Source organism: Manihot esculenta, chromosome 2 (assembly GCF_001659605.2).
Source record: "Manihot esculenta cultivar AM560-2 chromosome 2, M.esculenta_v8, whole genome shotgun sequence".
Classification (NCBI taxonomy): domain Eukaryota; kingdom Viridiplantae; phylum Streptophyta; class Magnoliopsida; order Malpighiales; family Euphorbiaceae; genus Manihot; species Manihot esculenta.
In genome coordinates, this window is record NC_035162.2 from 11184778 (window position 1) to 11202747 (window position 17970).

General features: G+C 38.3%; 1 protein-coding gene across 1 annotated transcript; it reads right to left on the reverse strand.

Moving 5' to 3' along the window:
- Nucleotides 1-4807: 4807 nt before the first annotated feature.
- On the reverse strand, nt 4808-17856 carry LOC110609667 (ubiquitin carboxyl-terminal hydrolase 16). Its single transcript, XM_021749421.2, has 11 exons — nt 17074-17856; nt 14660-16103; nt 14480-14568; nt 13628-13713; nt 13355-13517; nt 13119-13239; nt 12828-12985; nt 12450-12534; nt 12164-12376; nt 5852-5913; nt 4808-5775 (listed from the first exon to the last, which is right to left on the reverse strand). Exons 1-11 carry the CDS (start codon nt 17355-17357, stop codon nt 5079-5081), a joined length of 3402 nt encoding a protein of 1133 aa, XP_021605113.1. The 5' UTR covers nt 17358-17856; the 3' UTR covers nt 4808-5078.
- Nucleotides 17857-17970: the final 114 nt, after the last annotated feature.

Here is a 17970-nt window from a genome sequence, read left to right on the forward strand (position 1 = left end):
ATTAACATATGATTTGAATTAAATATTAAAAAATATTTTGAATTTTTATTTGAATTAATAAACAACTAATGAGAGATTATATTGAAAATAAAATTATAATAATTAATTTATATATTAATTATAAAGTAAAGAAAAAGAAAACAAGACAACTAAAAAATAATTGTGAATAAAATTTACGAGAGAAAGGAGGAAGTACACTTTACTAGGATGTTTGGTTGGATGGAATAACGAGCAAAACGTGAAAATGGTGGGAAGGACGAGAACTACTCAAACCCTTTATTTTAATTGAAAGTAATTAATTTGAAATTTTTGAAAGCGATAATATTTAGAATTTTTTTTTAGCAATTCTAATAAATAGAATAATATAATTAAATGACATGTTATTTTGTATGATTTATTGAAATAAAATAATCACTGTAAGATATATTCTTTTAAAATTGAAGATTTTTTTTTTACAATCTCAATTTTAATTGATTAAAATTTTTACTGAATAATTTAATTATTATAATCATATAATTAAAAAATCTAATTAAAAATCAGGGTTTATAACAAACGCTTAAGTAAGTTATTTTATAATTCTAAAATTTAAAGGCTTACAATTAATAATGTGTGAGGACATCATTTTATTCAAAAATTATTTATGTAAAAGAAAAAAAGATTGTGAAAGGACATGTGCTGAATATATATGGGCATTCTTATGATGGTGGCATACTGCCAAACCCTATGCCATGTGCGTTGAATTTTGGTAAAATAAATATTTGTATTTCTTGTAATTTTAAAAATATTTTATTACATATTTTATTTTAGATAATATATACTGATATATATCTAAAAACCTCTAATTCTTGCTTAATTTACTGTGAATAGTCTACACATAATATATAAAATCTAAAATTGATACTTAATAACTCTAAATCTCCTTGAGTTCCAATCTAAATCTCCTTGAACTCCATATTCGATACATCTGATTCTCTCTCGTCCCCTGTTATATGGATTTAATTTCTTTTTGGGTTACAGCAGATGGGTCTGTCAAATGGGTCTCTTCATATTCTACTTGAGGAAAGGACCTGCAAAATAAGGGAAAAGGGGTCAGGGGTCCACCGGAGATGCCCCGCGGAGACCCTCCGACGTTCTAGTCAGGTTTCATGAATAAGAGTCGTGCCTTTAGACAAGAGTTGCAGAGAATAAAAATAGAGTTCAGGAAGGAGAAGAAAAAGAAGAAGATACCCCTTGCAAGAGAAGACCCCCGATATATAGTGCTTCCTGTCCTTGTCACTCAGGCCTGTACGTACGGGCGTGTCAGACACCTGCTCCATGCGTAACGGCCATTTAATGCTCTTCAGAGCGCATGCAGGTTGGGCTGGTGAGTGATTGGGCCTTCTCCCTTATGGGGCTTGTGCTCATATCTGATCCGGATCATCCCGGGTTGCCGGCCCAGGCTCGTGAAGTCGAGCCGCCTCTCGAGCGTATGATCTAATGGGTTTTGGGCCTGTGGCTTTCTTTTGGACCCGACCTTATTCCTGGATTAGGAAAGATCTGGAGTTTATTAATATTCATTTTATATTTATACACTTAAAGAATTTTTCCCAACGTTTGAATTGACTAAAAATATTTTAGAAAATTCACTAAAAAGTTGCAACTATAATCAATGAAATTTAATTTATTGATGTTAAAATTATTTTTAGGGTAATTTACGATTTAGTCCCTAGGTATTGCCATTATTAACAAGTCAGTCCCTATATTTTCAGAAACCTATTAAAACGTCCTTATGTTTTCTCTCCGTCAACGAAATAGTCCTTCTGTCTATTTTTGCCGTTAAAAATATAGTAAAAGACTAAATTACCCCCAATTATTTTTCTCCTCCTCCTCCTTCCTTTTCTTCTTCATCAATTCTTCTTCCTTTTGCTTCTTCTTCTTCTGCTTCTTCTGCTTCTTCTTCTGCTTCTTCTGCTTCTTCTTCTTCTTCTTCTGCTTCTTCTCTTTTTTCTTCTTCAGCTTCTGTTTTTTCTCCTTCTTCTTCTGCTTCTTCTCCTTTTTCTTCTTTTGCTTCTTTTTCTTCTTTTTCTTCTTTATCTTCTTCTTCTTCTTCTCATTCTTCTCCTTCTTCTTCTTCTTTTTCTTCTTTTTCTTCTTTCTCTCCTTCTTCTTCTTCTTCTCCTTCTTCTTCTTCTTCTTCTTTCTCTTCTTCTTCTCCTTCTTCTTCTTCTTCTTCTTTCTCTTCTTCTTCTTCTTCTTCTTCTTCTTCTTCTTCTTTTTCGGAGGAGGAGGAGGAGGAGGAGGAGGAGGAGGAAGAGGAAAGAAAAGATAGGGATTATTTTGTTGATAAAAAGAAACAATAAGGATGTTTTAATAGATCTGAGAAAAGATAGGGACTATTTCGTTGACAAAAAGAAACAATAAGGACGTTTTAATATATTTCTAAAAATATAGGGAGAGACGATTTCGTTGACAGAAAGAAACGATGAGGAGGGACTATTTCGTTGACTTAAATAAACGATAACGATGTTTTAACAGATGTGAGAAAAGATAGGGACTATTTCATTGATGGAAAAAAATAATAAGGACGTTTTAATAGATATGAAAAAAGATAAAAATATTTTAATAGATTTTTGAAAATGTAAGGACTAACTTGTTAATAATTACAATATATAAGGACTAAATAAATGGTTTTATTTGAGGGTAAAATTGGATTTTAAAAATTTTCTCTCTCCTCCTTTATCTAATTTTAACGGAAAATAGGACGGAAGGACTATTTCGTTGACGGAAATAAAACATAAGGACGTTTTAATAGGTTTCTGAAAATACAGGGACTGACTTGTTAATAATGGCAATATTTAGGGACTAAATCGTAAATTACCCTTATTTTTAAAACAGAGAGATGTTGAATTAAAAAAAATATATAAATATATATTATCCTTACAATTTTCAAACAAAATTCACACGTCATTCGCCCACTTGTATAACAGCTTTTTGGCAGTTGACTTCACGTTTGGGCTTTATCAGAGTTCAGAGGTATCATGAAAGATGTGATATAAAAGTTAGATATAAAAAAAATGATATATTTGGTTAATGTTTTGAACAATTATTAAATTTTTCTTTATCATTATTTTTAACAAAAATATAAATAATATTTCTAAAATTTTCATTTTAAATGCTGAAAATTTCAAATCGACTTTTGAAATAATGAGGAATTTGTATTTAAATGTATATATTCATTCAATATAATTTAATATGTAATTTAAAATTAAAAAATTATTTAAAATATATTAAAATTTATATATTAATATAAAATTATAATTTTTCATTGATTACATATATAAATTAATTCGTACATTTGTCTATGTAAATTTCTTCCAGAAATTATATTGCTATTAGATATCTTTTATGAGTTGTAGATATGGAAAAAAAGCTGAACAAATTCAATGAATTTGTAAAGCACAGATAGAGTTGTAAGTTGTTTCTTCTCTCGTCGTCTAAAGAGCGGTGAGTGGTGGGGGGCATATGTCGGCAAAGAGGGTAACAAACGATTATACTATGTAAACCCCTTAGTATATATATTATTCAAATCAATTAATGATTTAAATTATGTACCTGAATTCTACTTTTTAGAAAAATGATGAGGAAAACATGAAATTTGCATAAAATTATGAATTTATACAAACAAACCTTTTTGACTTTTGAAGATGGTTGTCAATCAATAAAATTCCAATTTTCATTTTTTATCTTTTTAAAATTATAGACATATTCAAATAACCACATGTCAGGATTAATTGAATTTGTGCCTCTGGAAAAAAAAAAAAAAAAAACACTAAATACTAGGACTTTCAATATTGAGGCATGGCTGGTCATGGGCCATTGCTTGGAAAAAAAGAAAAAAAAGAAACATAATTCTGGTAGTATGGGTCGACATGCTATCCAGCGGTAAAGACAGACATTATGGGTGGGTGGGAAGAAGTACACGTGTAGGGCCAATGCCAATGGAATGTAGTTGAAAGTCGATAAATGTCCCAAGTACTGATCAGACTGTAATAATATGAAGGGGAAGATTCAAATGAATCACATTATCTTTTGTCAAAGGTAAAGATAATTCATTCATGATAGGTCCAAACATAAGTCCATATATAAATAAGTCTTTAAGTCTACCAAAAAAAAAAAAAAGAAAGAAAGAAAGAAAAGCTAAAGCTCATATAAGAAATACCTAGGTTTAGTAGGTAATCTGACTGCCACTAACCGTCTGGCATTAAAAAAACCCGCAGCTCATGCCATCGCCGTTGTTTGACCCCCGAAGAGGCAAGCAACACCTCCCATCAAAAATTCATATTACAGGATCTCAACCAGACAGCATAGATCTATGGGCAAAGCACAAAGGCAAAGCCAGGGATCAAACTAGATTCTAATCCTCACCTGGCTGAGCATCAGAACCTCAAACACAACCACAAGGCGAAGCCGAAGATCAAACTAAATATATGGGCGGCAAGGCAGAACTTCTTTTAACACTCTTAAGCCTCTCACAGCCATTTGAGGGATTGGATGCATCAGTTGGCATCGTTGACGTCTCCACAGATGCTAAGACTAGCTAGAACCCAAAGATCAGATGCTAAAGGCTAGCTAGAACGCAAAGATCAATAGGGGAGGTGGAGGATTGTAATGCACCATAACCTGAATCTAATGTATGAATTATTAGTTGTGGGAGTTTATGACAATGGATTAGCATCTTATAAAGGGGGCTGGATTTAATGTATCGCTACAGCCCAGCATAACAACTAAATTATACATATACATATACATATAAGAGGCAAATGAAAGAGGTGATTAATAGTAACTTACCATTTAGCATCTTCTTAAGTAAACAATTGAGTGAGTTGAAACCCTTTGGGACTCGATTATGGAAAAGGCCCCTAGCACTATACACTCTTTGAGAAGGAACTTACCTTAACCCCCGCCGGGGAAGGGGGGTGACAAAATGGTGACGGCTCATTTCTTTAAACACAACTAGCTACAAGAGTACATTAAATACAACCGCCTCTTTCTCAACTCTTATTTACCAACCTAACTTAATTACCTGGACTAAAAAATGCTTAATCTGTTATTTTGCTCGTTGATCTTCTTAATGATACACCAGATTTTACAGGGTTAACCCTTCCTAATTTTGCCGAGTCAGTCCCCCTATTACTACTACTACCTATCTTTCTACATTGTTTACTCCCCTCAGAATGCACAAAAGGATCACCTCCATTGGCTTCCAAATCCACCAATCTGCTACTCCCAATAGGTACCCTATCCCAATCACCACCCTCCATTCCTGAATCTGCATAATCAGTTCGAGACCTGCTTCTTTCTGGTGAATGCCCCGAGTACAAGGGGGAAGAAGAGGACGATGAGCAAGCGTCGGAATCCGATGCATTCCTCCAAGAATTGTTCCAGCCACCAAAAATGTAATCTGAAAGATCATCAGTACTAGTAGAATCTCGGGTGCTCTCAGTACTGCATGAACCCTCATCTGAATTGCTGCTAGTAAAAGAATAATTGTCGCTTGATGAGTCCTCTTCTAAAATCCTTTGAAGCCGGTGGAATTTTAAATAGAAAGATTCAACACTAGCCAAATTATCTGGAGGAATCAAATTGGGAGGCAACTGAACGAAACTTGAGTGAGGAGATGTGGATATTGAATTCAGTGCAGTATTCTTCTCACCAATTCTGGACGGACTGCCTTTCATTTTTGGATCGGGGGATACTATTCTGTTTCTTATCAATCTAGGAGCCCTTGGTGAGCACCTGAAATAAAATTGATTAATTAATCAGAAACCATAAGGTATCATCATAAAACAAATGGACCCTTTAAATATGCCACCTTGTATAAAGAAGCATGTATGCCCCCTTTGTTAAGACCCTTTCCAGTTCCACAGGCGTTACCTACTCAACAACGGCCAGCACATAAAAAGAAACTGTTAGGCAAAAGTAGAAAGTCGAGATTGTTATAATGTTTCAACAGTACATAAAATATATTAGCACAAAGAAAAAGCAGAGAAAATATTTAGTTAACAAATCTTAACCCTACATTTTTTGGAATGGAGAGACCAACCATAAACTTCACACATCCACGAATAGACATTTTAATTCTATTAAAGGTTTTCTACATTTCTCTAAATAAAAAATGGGGCAAAATTGTTAGGGTCCCTATTGTAAGATCGTGTTATGGGTCTGAGGGTTGAGGGAAAGTTAGGATTTGGAGTGTTTAGGCTAGGTGTTTGGGAATCAGATGCGGTTTTTTTCTTCTTTTGACCACGGGTCATTAACAGACTTGGCTCAAAGAGGGAGCCTTACCTCTGAGTTAAAGTACTCAAGACTTTGTTTGATTTTGGAAGTATCCATTCATTGATGATTATTCGTTTAAATACAGGAAGTGTAACTGCTACTTCCTACATCAAAGGTAACTACTTCTAAGTGGAGAAATACTCTCCCCAACTAAGCATGAAAAGGGAAATGGAGGATCAACCTCCTACAAAGCAGGAAATATGGGAAATAACTGAAACAGAAATTAACAAATTAAATATGACTAATTCAACAGCTCAATCCGTGGTTGACTGGGCCGTTTAGCCTTGGATCCGTGACCATAACGTGTGTAGACCTGAATTGGCTTGGTAACATTACTACCCGTCCCACAAGGAAGCTTGTCCGCAAGCTTAAATTCTGGAAATCTTGTTGTAAGAAGGTCAATCTGTTCCCAAGAAGCATCGGCCGGAGAAGAATGACTCCAATGGACTAGAACTTCAGGCACCCCTCCTTTGTGGCGATAATCCAAAATAGCAGATGGTTGAGTAGGTTCCAAAGGAGGAATGGATGGAAGAACTGGTAAAGGAGGCGTTAAGCCCTCATGATATGGCTTGAGGCAGGAAACATGAAAAACTGGGTGGAGCCGTGAATCCGAGGGAAGATCCAATCGGTAGGCCGTAGAACCAATTCGTTCCAGAACGGCAAAAGGACCAAAGAACTTGGGGGAAAGTTTTTGGTTTTGCCGATTTGCTACAGAAGTTTGGCGGTAAGGCTGTAAACGCAACAAAACTTTATCACCCACCTGGAATTCCACCAAACGATGAGACTTGTCATAAGTTGTTTTCATTTTCTGTTGAGCCTGAATGAGGTTTTGTCGGAGATGTTGCAGCATCTCATCTCTAGTTAGGAGGGCGGCATCAACAGCTTCGAATTTCGAACTACCCGGAAGGTAGGATAGTAATCGTGGAGGAGGCCGACCATAAACTGCTTCGAAAGGTGTGGCTTTGAGGGATGAGTGGTAGCTGGTATTGTAACAAAATTCTGCCCAAGAAAGCCAATCGATCCATCTCTTAGGATTTGCGCTGGTGAAACAACGGAGATACATTTCAAGAGTGCGGTTAACCACTTCTGTTTGACCATCTGATTGGGGGTGATAGGAGGAACTGAAGCAGAGAGTTGTACCACTCAACCGAAACAACTCCTTCCAAAAAGAACTTGTGAAAGTTGCATCCCTGTCACTGACTATAGTCTCCGGCAACCCATGCAGCTTAAATATATGATCAAAGAAAAGTCTAGCAACACTCACAGCAGTATAGGGATGTGACAATGCCAAAAAATGACTGTATTTAGAGAAACGATCAACCACCACTAAAAGAACATTTTTACCTCGTGAAGTCGGAATGCCTTCAACAAAGTCAAGAGATATGTCTGCCCAAATCTGCGTAGGAACGGACAGAGGATTGAGCAATCCCGCAGGTTGGAGCGTTTCAGTTTTATGGCGCTGGCATGTATCACAAGCACGCACAAAGTTTTGCACGTCATGCTTCATTCCGAACCAGAAAAAATCCCGACTGATTCTGTGAAGAGATTTCTGATACCCCTCATGTGTCTGATTATGTAATGCACTGACCACCAGGTGGATAGAAGGAGAGTTTCGCGGAAGGTAGACCCTATTGTTGTAAAGGAGAAAACCTTTCGAAAAACTCCACTTGGAAGTGGCGGCACCTTTTGAAATAGCTGTTACTTGTTGCTGCACTTCTTCGGATGCATTCTGCTCCTTCTGGATTTCATCAAATAAACTCAATTGCGGCATAGAGACGGCGAAGAGAATAGATTGATCTGCGTCACGTCTGGAAAGGGCATCGGCAACAGTATTGGCCTTGCCTGATTTAAATTCCACTGTAAAACAAAAACCCAACAGTTTGCTCACCCAATGTTGCTGTGTTGAAGAAAGGTGGCGTTGCTCTAGCAAGTACTTCAGTGTAAAATGATCGGTGCGAACTACAAACTCGCGTCCCCACAGGTAAGAGTGCCAATGTTTTATTGCCTTCACAAGCCCAATTAACTCCCGTTCATATGCAGGGAGAGAATGATGTCGAGCTGCTAAGGAGCGACTGAAAAAAGCAACTGGCATGTTTTGTTGGAGTAGAACTGCACCTATTCCAGAACCGGAGGCGTCACATTCAATGACAAACTGAAGCTCGAAATCCGGAAGCACCAGAATTGGAGTAGAGGTCAGAACGGATTTCAATTTCTCAAAAGCGACGACAGCCTCGTCAGACCACTGGAAATTATTCTTTCGAAGCATAGCTGTGAGAGGAGCGGCTATGATTCCATAATCTTTGACAAATTTGCGGTAGTAGCCGGTGAGCCCTAGGAATCCCCTTAATCCAGTCACTGTGGTGGGCTTGGGCCAGTCAAGAACTGCTGAAATTTTGGACTGATCCACCTGGACTCCTTTGTGAGAAATTATATGGCCCAAGTATGAAATTTGACCCTGTCCGAAGACACATTTGCTGCGTTTGAGAAACAGCTTATGCTCCACCAGCAAATTAAAGATTAAACGTAGGTGATGAAGGTGCTTAGCCCATGAATTACTGAAGATGAGAATGTCATCAAAGAACACAAGAACAAATTTGCGTAAAAAAGGCTGGAATACCTCATTCATCAAGGCTTGAAAGGTGGAGGGTGCATTTGATAAACCGAACGGCATCACCAGAAATTCAAAATGGCCATGATGTGTTCGGAACGCAGTTTTCTCAATGTCTGGAGGGTGCATGGCGACTTGGAAATATCCTGATAATAAGTCAAGTTTAGTAAAGAAGCGAGCGCCACCCAGCTCCTCCAATAACTCTTCAATCACCGGAATAGGGAACTTGTCTTTGATGGTTTTGGCATTTAATTCCCGATAATCGACGCATAAACGCCAAGACCCATCTGCTTTGGGAACTAAAATTACCGGAGAGGAAAAAGGAGAGCGGCTGGGTCTAATAATACCTTGTTGTAGCATGGCCGAACACTGTCTCTCAATTTCATCCTTCTGCCCATGTGGATACCTGTATGGACGGACTACCACCGGTTTGGTTCCTGGCTCCAGTGGAATTCTATGATCACAAGCTCTGCTGGGAGGTAATCCAGTAGGTGGGTCGAACACAGAGTTAAATTCAGTCAGTAATTTATGCAGCTGGTCGTCCGAAGAAGAACACAATAGGCTGTAAAGATCCGAATGGCTGGAAGAACAAGTGGAACCCAGCCCCTTTAATTCGACTAAGGACCCCTGCTGAATAAAACACATTTTCATGACCCCAAAATCCCATAGGATAGGACCTAGAGTGCGTAGCCAGTTTACTCCCAATACGACATCAAATCCAGTCAGTGGAAGGACAAATAAGTCAACCGAAAAAGAGTGGGACTCTAATAGAATAGGAGTTCCCTTACAAATACCTGGACTACACAATCGATCCCCATTAGCCACATTAACTTTCAACCCATCTTGTTTATTTACCTCCGCTCCCAATTCGGCCACCTTAGCAGCAGAAACAAAGCTGTGCGTGCTACCGGAATCGACTAAGATCAGGATGTGTCCCCCCTGCCAATTTCCCATCAACCGCATGGATTGAGGGTTCGGGGTACCTGTGATGGCATTCAAAGAAATCTCCGGCTGATCAAGATCGGAGGTAGAATCATCAACCCCGCTCTCTGCTGGTTCTTCTAAGTCAATCCAGAACAGCTTCTTACATTGGTGACCCCGCACGAATTGCTCATCACAGTTGAAACACAAGCCCTTTTGCCGTCGCTCCTCCATCTCATCCCGGGTTAGTTTTTTTACCACACGATTGCCACGGACATCAGAGGGAAAAAAATTGCGACGAGTTTCGCGCATATTTGAAGTACGTGGAAAGAGTTTCCGTTCGTACAGCCTTGACATGCTCATCGCTGTCGCTAAATCAGGTGGGTGGTGGAGTTCAACTTCGACACCAATAGCTTCTTGCAAGCCGCTGATATAAATATCAACCTTCTGTTTTTGCGTGAGGGCACCAGCTCTTGAAACCAAAGCCTCAAAATGATTTTGGTAGTCAGTGACAGAACCCAACTGCCGAAGCTTTGATAACTCGCCCAACTTGTTGCTTCGAACCGAAGGCCCAAATCGCAGATGACACTGTTCCTCGAATTTGGCCCAAGTAGGATCAGGGAATTCATCAGTGAATTGTAAGAGCCAGACTTGAGCAATTCCATCTAAATGGTAAGACGCCATATCTACTTTCTCTTCTTCAGGCGTATGTTGATGACGAAAGAAATGCCTGCAACGACTAATCCACCCCAAGGGGTCTTCTGTACCATCATAGCGAGGGAAATTGAGTTTAGTAAATTTCGGAACCATCGAACTTCCATCGGATGTGTCAGAATTCGAAGTTCCAGAAGTCTGCTTATCGTTTCGTGATTTGGCCTGACTTTCGATACTGCTTGATTGTCGAGCCTGCTTGGCCGCTTCAAGTTCGGTGGATATAGAATCCATCTTGGAATGCATTTGTGCCATTTGTGCAGCACGTTCTTTGTTAGCTTGTTGCTCAGCCAACACGATGTCAAAAAGTTTAGAGAGTTGTTCTTGAACAGAGTCACCCATAACGTTAGGCTCTGATACCAGTATGTTAGGGTCCCTATTGTAAGATCGTGTTATGGGTCTGAGGGTTGAGGGAAAGTTAGGATTTGGAGTGTTTAGGCTAGGTGTTTGGGAATCAGATGCGGTTTTTTTCTTCTTTTGACCACGGGTCATTAACAGACTTGGCTCAAAGAGGGAGCCTTACCTCTGAGTTAAAGTACTCAAGACTTTGTTTGATTTTGGAAGTATCCATTCATTGATGATTATTCGTTTAAATACAGGAAGTGTAACTGCTACTTCCTACATCAAAGGTAACTACTTCTAAGTGGAGAAATACTCTCCCCAACTAAGCATGAAAAGGGAAATGGAGGATCAACCTCCTACAAAGCAGGAAATATGGGAAATAACTGAAACAGAAATTAACAAATTAAATATGACTAATTCAACAGCTCAATCCGTGGTTGACTGGGCCGTTTAGCCTTGGATCCGTGACCATAACGTGTGTAGACCTGAATTGGCTTGGTAACAAAAATACATAAAACCATTCAAGATGGTCGAACTAGTTACTGAGGTAACCAATGATACATAACCACAAACTACCACCAGAATTTGAACCTCGACACAGATTACACAGATGTCATGCTATCATCTTTACAGCCACCACAGACCACCAACAATACCAACCACAAACATTAAAATTCCTGCCAACAACTCTATCGTCTAATAAAGAAGGATATTGTCTCATCAAATAGCCATTTTTGCCATCTTTACCCCATTATTCCATTGCCACTGTCCCAAATCCCATCTTCTCTTGGTCCCATTCACCATTATTATTATTCTTTAATTGCTCTGGATTCCAACACTTGACACAAGCAGATTCAAGTCCTCAGTTGATGCCCTCGCAATTTCAAACAACACTCGTCACCATGCCCAATTATCTTTTCTCTCCATCACACAATCAACAATGTTATCATAATCATTATAGCTTGAAATCAATTCTGAAAATTCTAAGAATATTGCAGCCATAAAGGTGTCAAACCAACAAGAGTCATCATTCCATTGATTTCACTTACTACGCACTAATGACTGATTAACATACAGTTAAAACCATTACATAAACAATGAAAACTGGAGATGTCAGGCAAAAGAATGTGTTAAATTAGCCCTAGCATCCAAATAACAGTCAAACTAAGTTTAGATGAGTATAAAGAATAAATATGGCGAGGGCTCATAAAACACAAAAATAGAACTAGTATCAAGGACGCATATAAATCATAATACAAAACATACCGTGCTGTCATCAATCTTGAACCACTTGTTCTGAATATTTTTAACGTAGCACACATAGTGACCGGAAAACGAAGCATTCATGATATCCAAGTGAACAACCACTCCATAAAGCCTGTATATGGGCGATTTATCACTTGTGCCACTCATATATGGTGCTAAATCCAGGATCTCTGGGAACCGAATGGATTTATTGAGTTTTCCAAATTTACCTGACTGTTAAGCACAGCAAAGAATATGAATCTAATGAGGATATGAGATGGGAATAATATTTCAAAGTAAGAACTACCTGAAACCGCTTCAGTGCAATTGTGAGGACATTAGGAGCCTCCAGTATTGTCAACTTTTTCTTGGCTCTCTCATAAGATTTGCATCTGAAAATAATGATATTCATACATAGTAAACAAAAAAAACAAAACAAAACCCATCATATTCCTAGAATATGAGAATGTACTAAATTACGAAGAAGAAGAATTTTGCACAAGCATCAGTTCAATACAAAAGTTGTGTTAAATTTATAGCTTTTTTTAAAAAAAGAAAAAAAAAAAAAAAAAAAAAAAAAAAAAAAAAAGAGGGGAGGGGGGAGAGAGAGAGAGAGAGAGAGAGGCATTATGACATCAACAAAATGACTTGGTAGGTTTTAAGTGTAGAAGTTGTTTGCACCAACCTGCTGCATTGGTATTTGTTTTCCCCATCCAGAATCTCAGTACTTGTGAATCGTCTAAGTGCATCTTCAAGCTTCCCTATATCCCCTTCTATTTCAACAGTAAGATCCATCATTCTTTCATGGCGCTCTGACTTGTAATGGCACCTCATGCATCTTATCTGTTTTCATATTTATGTACAAAAAATATAAAATAAAATTCCATAATAGACTTAAAAAAGAGCCACCTAAAAGCAAGCAAATTTTAGGGACCAAAAAGAAAAATGAGAGTAAGCTTCTGAAGGAAGGTTTCACCTTTGAGTGAAGGTAGCCTCCAAAAGTAAGACCTATGAGAGTGGTTTCTTCTTCAAAGGAACCTAACGCATTCACCCCAGCTTCTTTAAGGCAAACAGATTGCATTGCATCAATGGAATACCTGTAAATTTATTTCAGTAAGTATCTTGTACAAATTCTCCAGTAGAAGAAATCATCAGAACATGGAGAAAGTATTGCCATAATCATCAAAGACTGCACCAGATCTGGGAGCTCACCTTAGGAATTCATGTGCATCTTCTTCCCTCCCACTACCCAGTTGACTTCCAAGGTTTTGTAGCTGGGATAGTATTCCGATTGGGGAAAGAGGAGATTTCCCTTCTTTTGCCTCCAAAATTAAACCTTCAAACTCACAAGTGAAGCACCACCCTTTATTTACACCTGATATAGAAAAGAATTATGGCCTCACTTGATACCATGCCATAGTAGTCGAAAAACTAATTGAAGATTAAACAAGTAGAATTTAATATTAGCCCTGATAAGAAACATACACTCTTTAGAATGGACCCCTTGAACAAAGTAAGCAGTCAGAGGAGGGGTAAATACCAAGCATTGAAGTACAGCGTTTGCATAACAACTGCAGAAATAGAATAGCATATGTCATTACATGTTATCACAGCTTTAGAAAATTCTACAGAAAAGATGATTTCAACAAGAAGAAAAGGCAGGGGCAAGAGAGCTGCACTTTTCCTGTCTAAATAATAGCTCTCCATGACATGATATCTTAATCTAAATAAAACATGTCCATGAAGAAAAATGATACATCAGAAGACACAAGCATCATCCAGCCAATCTGGTGGTGTCATGTAAGCAGATAAAAAATCTTGCATTGATGCATAGTCAATCATATGCATACACAGGCGAACATTAGGCTAGCACAACAGCTAATGAACTTATGCATAAGCAACACTGTGACTGTGAAAATTCGTGATACATCTTTAGGAGAGAACATCATATGCCAGCTTTTGCAACCAAATCACATGTCCAAAAATCAGTAACAATTTCCAAACAAGCAATTCAGGGGTAAAATATGAAATTTAGGAGGAGGAAGAGGAGGAAAGCCAACACCAAATGGTTTATGCAACAATGAAGTGAAAGTATATATATCTATCTTTGTCCATGGTTATTGCCTATGAGTCTGATAGTGACAAATAGGATCAAAAGCAGTAATAGTACATAGAAGAAGGGATGATGCATTCTCCACATATCCAAAAGAATAGCTTCTACATCTAGGATTCATGTTGCTTAAAATATATAGAAATGTCAAACATTCTACCGCCATCAGTAGTGCTCCATTTAGTTATCATGATCTTCTAAATATTCGCATGATATGAACAACCTACCTATTACCACAGTTGATAAGGCCACAAGGTCGCATTTCTACCTTGTTCGAAGTATATAGCTTCACAAATAGATCATATGAAAAAAGCCCCTAAAAGAAAATAACTCAAGTTAAATTCTGCTGTAGCATATGGCGACATTTTATAGATGCAAATTAAAAAGTAAAAACACCTAAATCAAACCTTGTTATTGTATTTTCCACAGCTAGGCCCTCTGAGTTGGTCAACCACTTTCTGCATCATTGATGATTTCAGCCCACTAGTAGTTGGAGAAGTAGTCACAGCATCAACAACTTCAACATTATCAACTTGTTCAGATTTTACACTTAGAACTGAATGTGCATTGTCCTTAACACCCAAACGGGTTTGAAGAGCACTGGATGATACTCTGGACTTTGGTACATGTGAAGTACAACCAATGTCCTTGACAATGGTATTTGATTGGTTAGAGCTTAAGGGTGGGGATTTAAGATCACAGGACTCTGAAACATTTGAATCAACTGTATGTTGTGCACCTCCTCTACTCAAAGGTAGATGAGCATAGGAAGAGGATGATGGAACAGATTCAAGCGTTGTTGTCTTTGCCACATTCAAATCATGATTAGATTCATTATCCATATGACTAGACTTCCCACAGCTCACAGATGCGCACCTCCTGACCTTTGGAGTGTTATCACAGGTGTCTTCTGATACTACTGCTCCATCAACAGGGCTGCTACTCTCCATAACAGCCTGATGTGCATTATCTGATCTAATGCCTTTCATCTCTGAGCTTTGTGCATTCGAAGAAGGAATGTTGCTTCCAGATAAATCAAACTTAAATTGTAGGAATGACTCAGAATTGATGTTAGCTGCTTTTCTGGAAGTGGACATTTCTGGATCATCCTGGACAGCATTGCTGGTAACAACAAATCTGAGACTTCTATCCCAAAAACCAGGAGAAACTTTACCAGGCCGAGTTATTGAACCATCGTGAATGGTATTACTGCTTGGACCTGGAATGTCAGTAGATGCACACTGACTCTCTCCATCATTGCTGAGAGATTTACTACTATTTAATTTACTAAATTTATTAAAACTATCTACAGAATTGATCAACCTCACAAACTTTGGAGACAGAGGCTTGGTATGATCCACCTTTTTCAAACCAGACTCAACCACATCAGGTGCAGCATCAGATGATATTTGTATGTCTGATCCCTCAGATTCATTTGAACTGATACTATCATTAACGGAAACACCATTTGAACTCATACTTCCACCAACAGAAACATCATCAGATGATTCACTGCCAATAGGTGAAGTAGAGAAGCCAGAAAATGAAGTGTCCAATGATTCTGAAATAGAAGAGGTTCCCTCTGTATCTGCAACAGAACCGACTTTAATATCATCACCTTTTATGCATGGAACTCCTTGATCACTACCAGTATCGGATAGCACAGGTCCCTCAGAGGATGTTTGAACTGGTGCATTTCCATATATGTCACCATGCATATCATATTGGTTTTCTTTGGCCACATTCTGAGAAGAACAGCCTCCATCGTCATTAATGTGATAAGCAGCACTAGGAGGACAGCATTCTTCCTTATGACCTTGTCGCCAGTGAATAATTTGACACTTACCAGAACTGAAACAAATCAAATTGCAGCATAAATACAACTGAAGCAGGGAAAAAGAACACAACCAAAACTAATTTCACAGTGTCACTGATTGGTGGAAGAAAAAAAAACAGAACAAAAACATCTTATTGATCATAGGTAAGAATTGACAAGAAGTAAACAACGAGTCCTATTTTTCATCAACACATATTTGAACTAAATCAGCTTCTACCATAAAATGTTTGTAGGGATCATATTGCTGCTTTACATAACAGATTCAAAGAGACAACTATTTTTCCATTAACATAAAGGTTTCGCTGTCTTAATCCATATGTTGGACAGCCTCTTGTTTACTTAGAGAACCATGATTCCACGCAAGCTCAAAGATTTCACATTAATAGCTGTCCAAAACATTTTGCTCCTTAATAATCCAAGGCTCTTATAGCTTTTTAATAAATGGAAAAAGTAGTTCATATAAAAAAAACACTAGCCTATTCATATATGTAAACTACCCATCTTTTAGGAATTTCAGACATTGTATCTACAACGTTGATCAGACAAATAAAGGACAAATGCAATGACCAAAATTCCCAACCAGTTACTTTGAAAGAAAATTGTCTCGGATTGAATTCGCTTCCTCTGTTCCCCAGTTCCACAATTTCATTCGTTTCCTGTTTCCTGTCACCTAGTTCCACAACTTCATACGGATTCTTATGAAATTTACAATTCAAACTAGATTCTCCTCCGTCAAATGTACAATTATCTCAAAATTAACCTTAAAATCAAGACTAAATTTCACTTCCACACTGAAATTCGAACACGCGCGAGGAAATGCCAGCATAGTCATCCAACTCACAATCAATAACCAAATGCCCCAAAGAAGTAACTCGATTTCTACGTAACCAAAGGGTAAATCCAGCAAACATCAAGAGCTAAAATCAAAATTACGAAGAAGAAGTAGAAGAGTAATTCCACTTGGTAGTTGGAAAATTAACGTACCAATATCTCACAGCTTTACACCGGGCACAACGTGTAGTGGTCGGACAATAACAAACAGCACACTGATAGCTATTCCTCGAAACAGAAACCGCGCCGTACGAAACCGTTGCCTCAAGCTCGGCCCTAGCAGCCTCCTCAGAAGCCAAAATCAACAAGCGCTTGATCTCCTCTTTCCTGGCGGCAGAAAGCCGCCATTTCCGGCGAATTACAAAGCCGATCACCGGAAGCACCACACATAGCAGAAGGACCAGGCTCGAAAACCCTAGATCCCCGGGAACATGCATTTATCCACCTGCGCCTAACAAGCATCCAGCAAAATTTACAATTCCTGCCCTCGTGATATCATCCCCGCACACATATGTGAGGCGGTTTCCGGTGGTGGCCAGGTATGCACTGAAGCTTGGCATGCACGGACAGCAAGATCAGAGACATCCAAATCGTATGCTCCTTTCAGGGACGGCGACGATTAACAGACGGAATGTCATTTTTGTTAGGTAGGAGATGTCAACTGAGCTCTTTTTTTCTAATTTTTTCAGTGTGAGCTCATCGATTTCCGGACAACCAGATCGAGATTTTAGGGCTCTAATATTTCCCGTTTTGGAGAGAGAGAGAGAGAGAGCGAGAGAAAGAGTGGGAGAATTCGGATGCGGAAAATATAAACTACGTGATTCAATTGGATTTTAAAAAAATATTTTCCATCGCGATAAAATAAAGAAATTTTATGGTCGAGGGAAAGGAATTTGTTTTCAGGCATCGAGAAGCGTGAATTCTTTGCTCATCAAATATTCGGACCGGTAGCCCCACTTTAGTTCCTCCGGTTCAACCGACGGTTCAATTTCATTTTTATTCTTAACATTATAGTTGATGTGAGATGGACGGCTGATAATGTTATGTAGG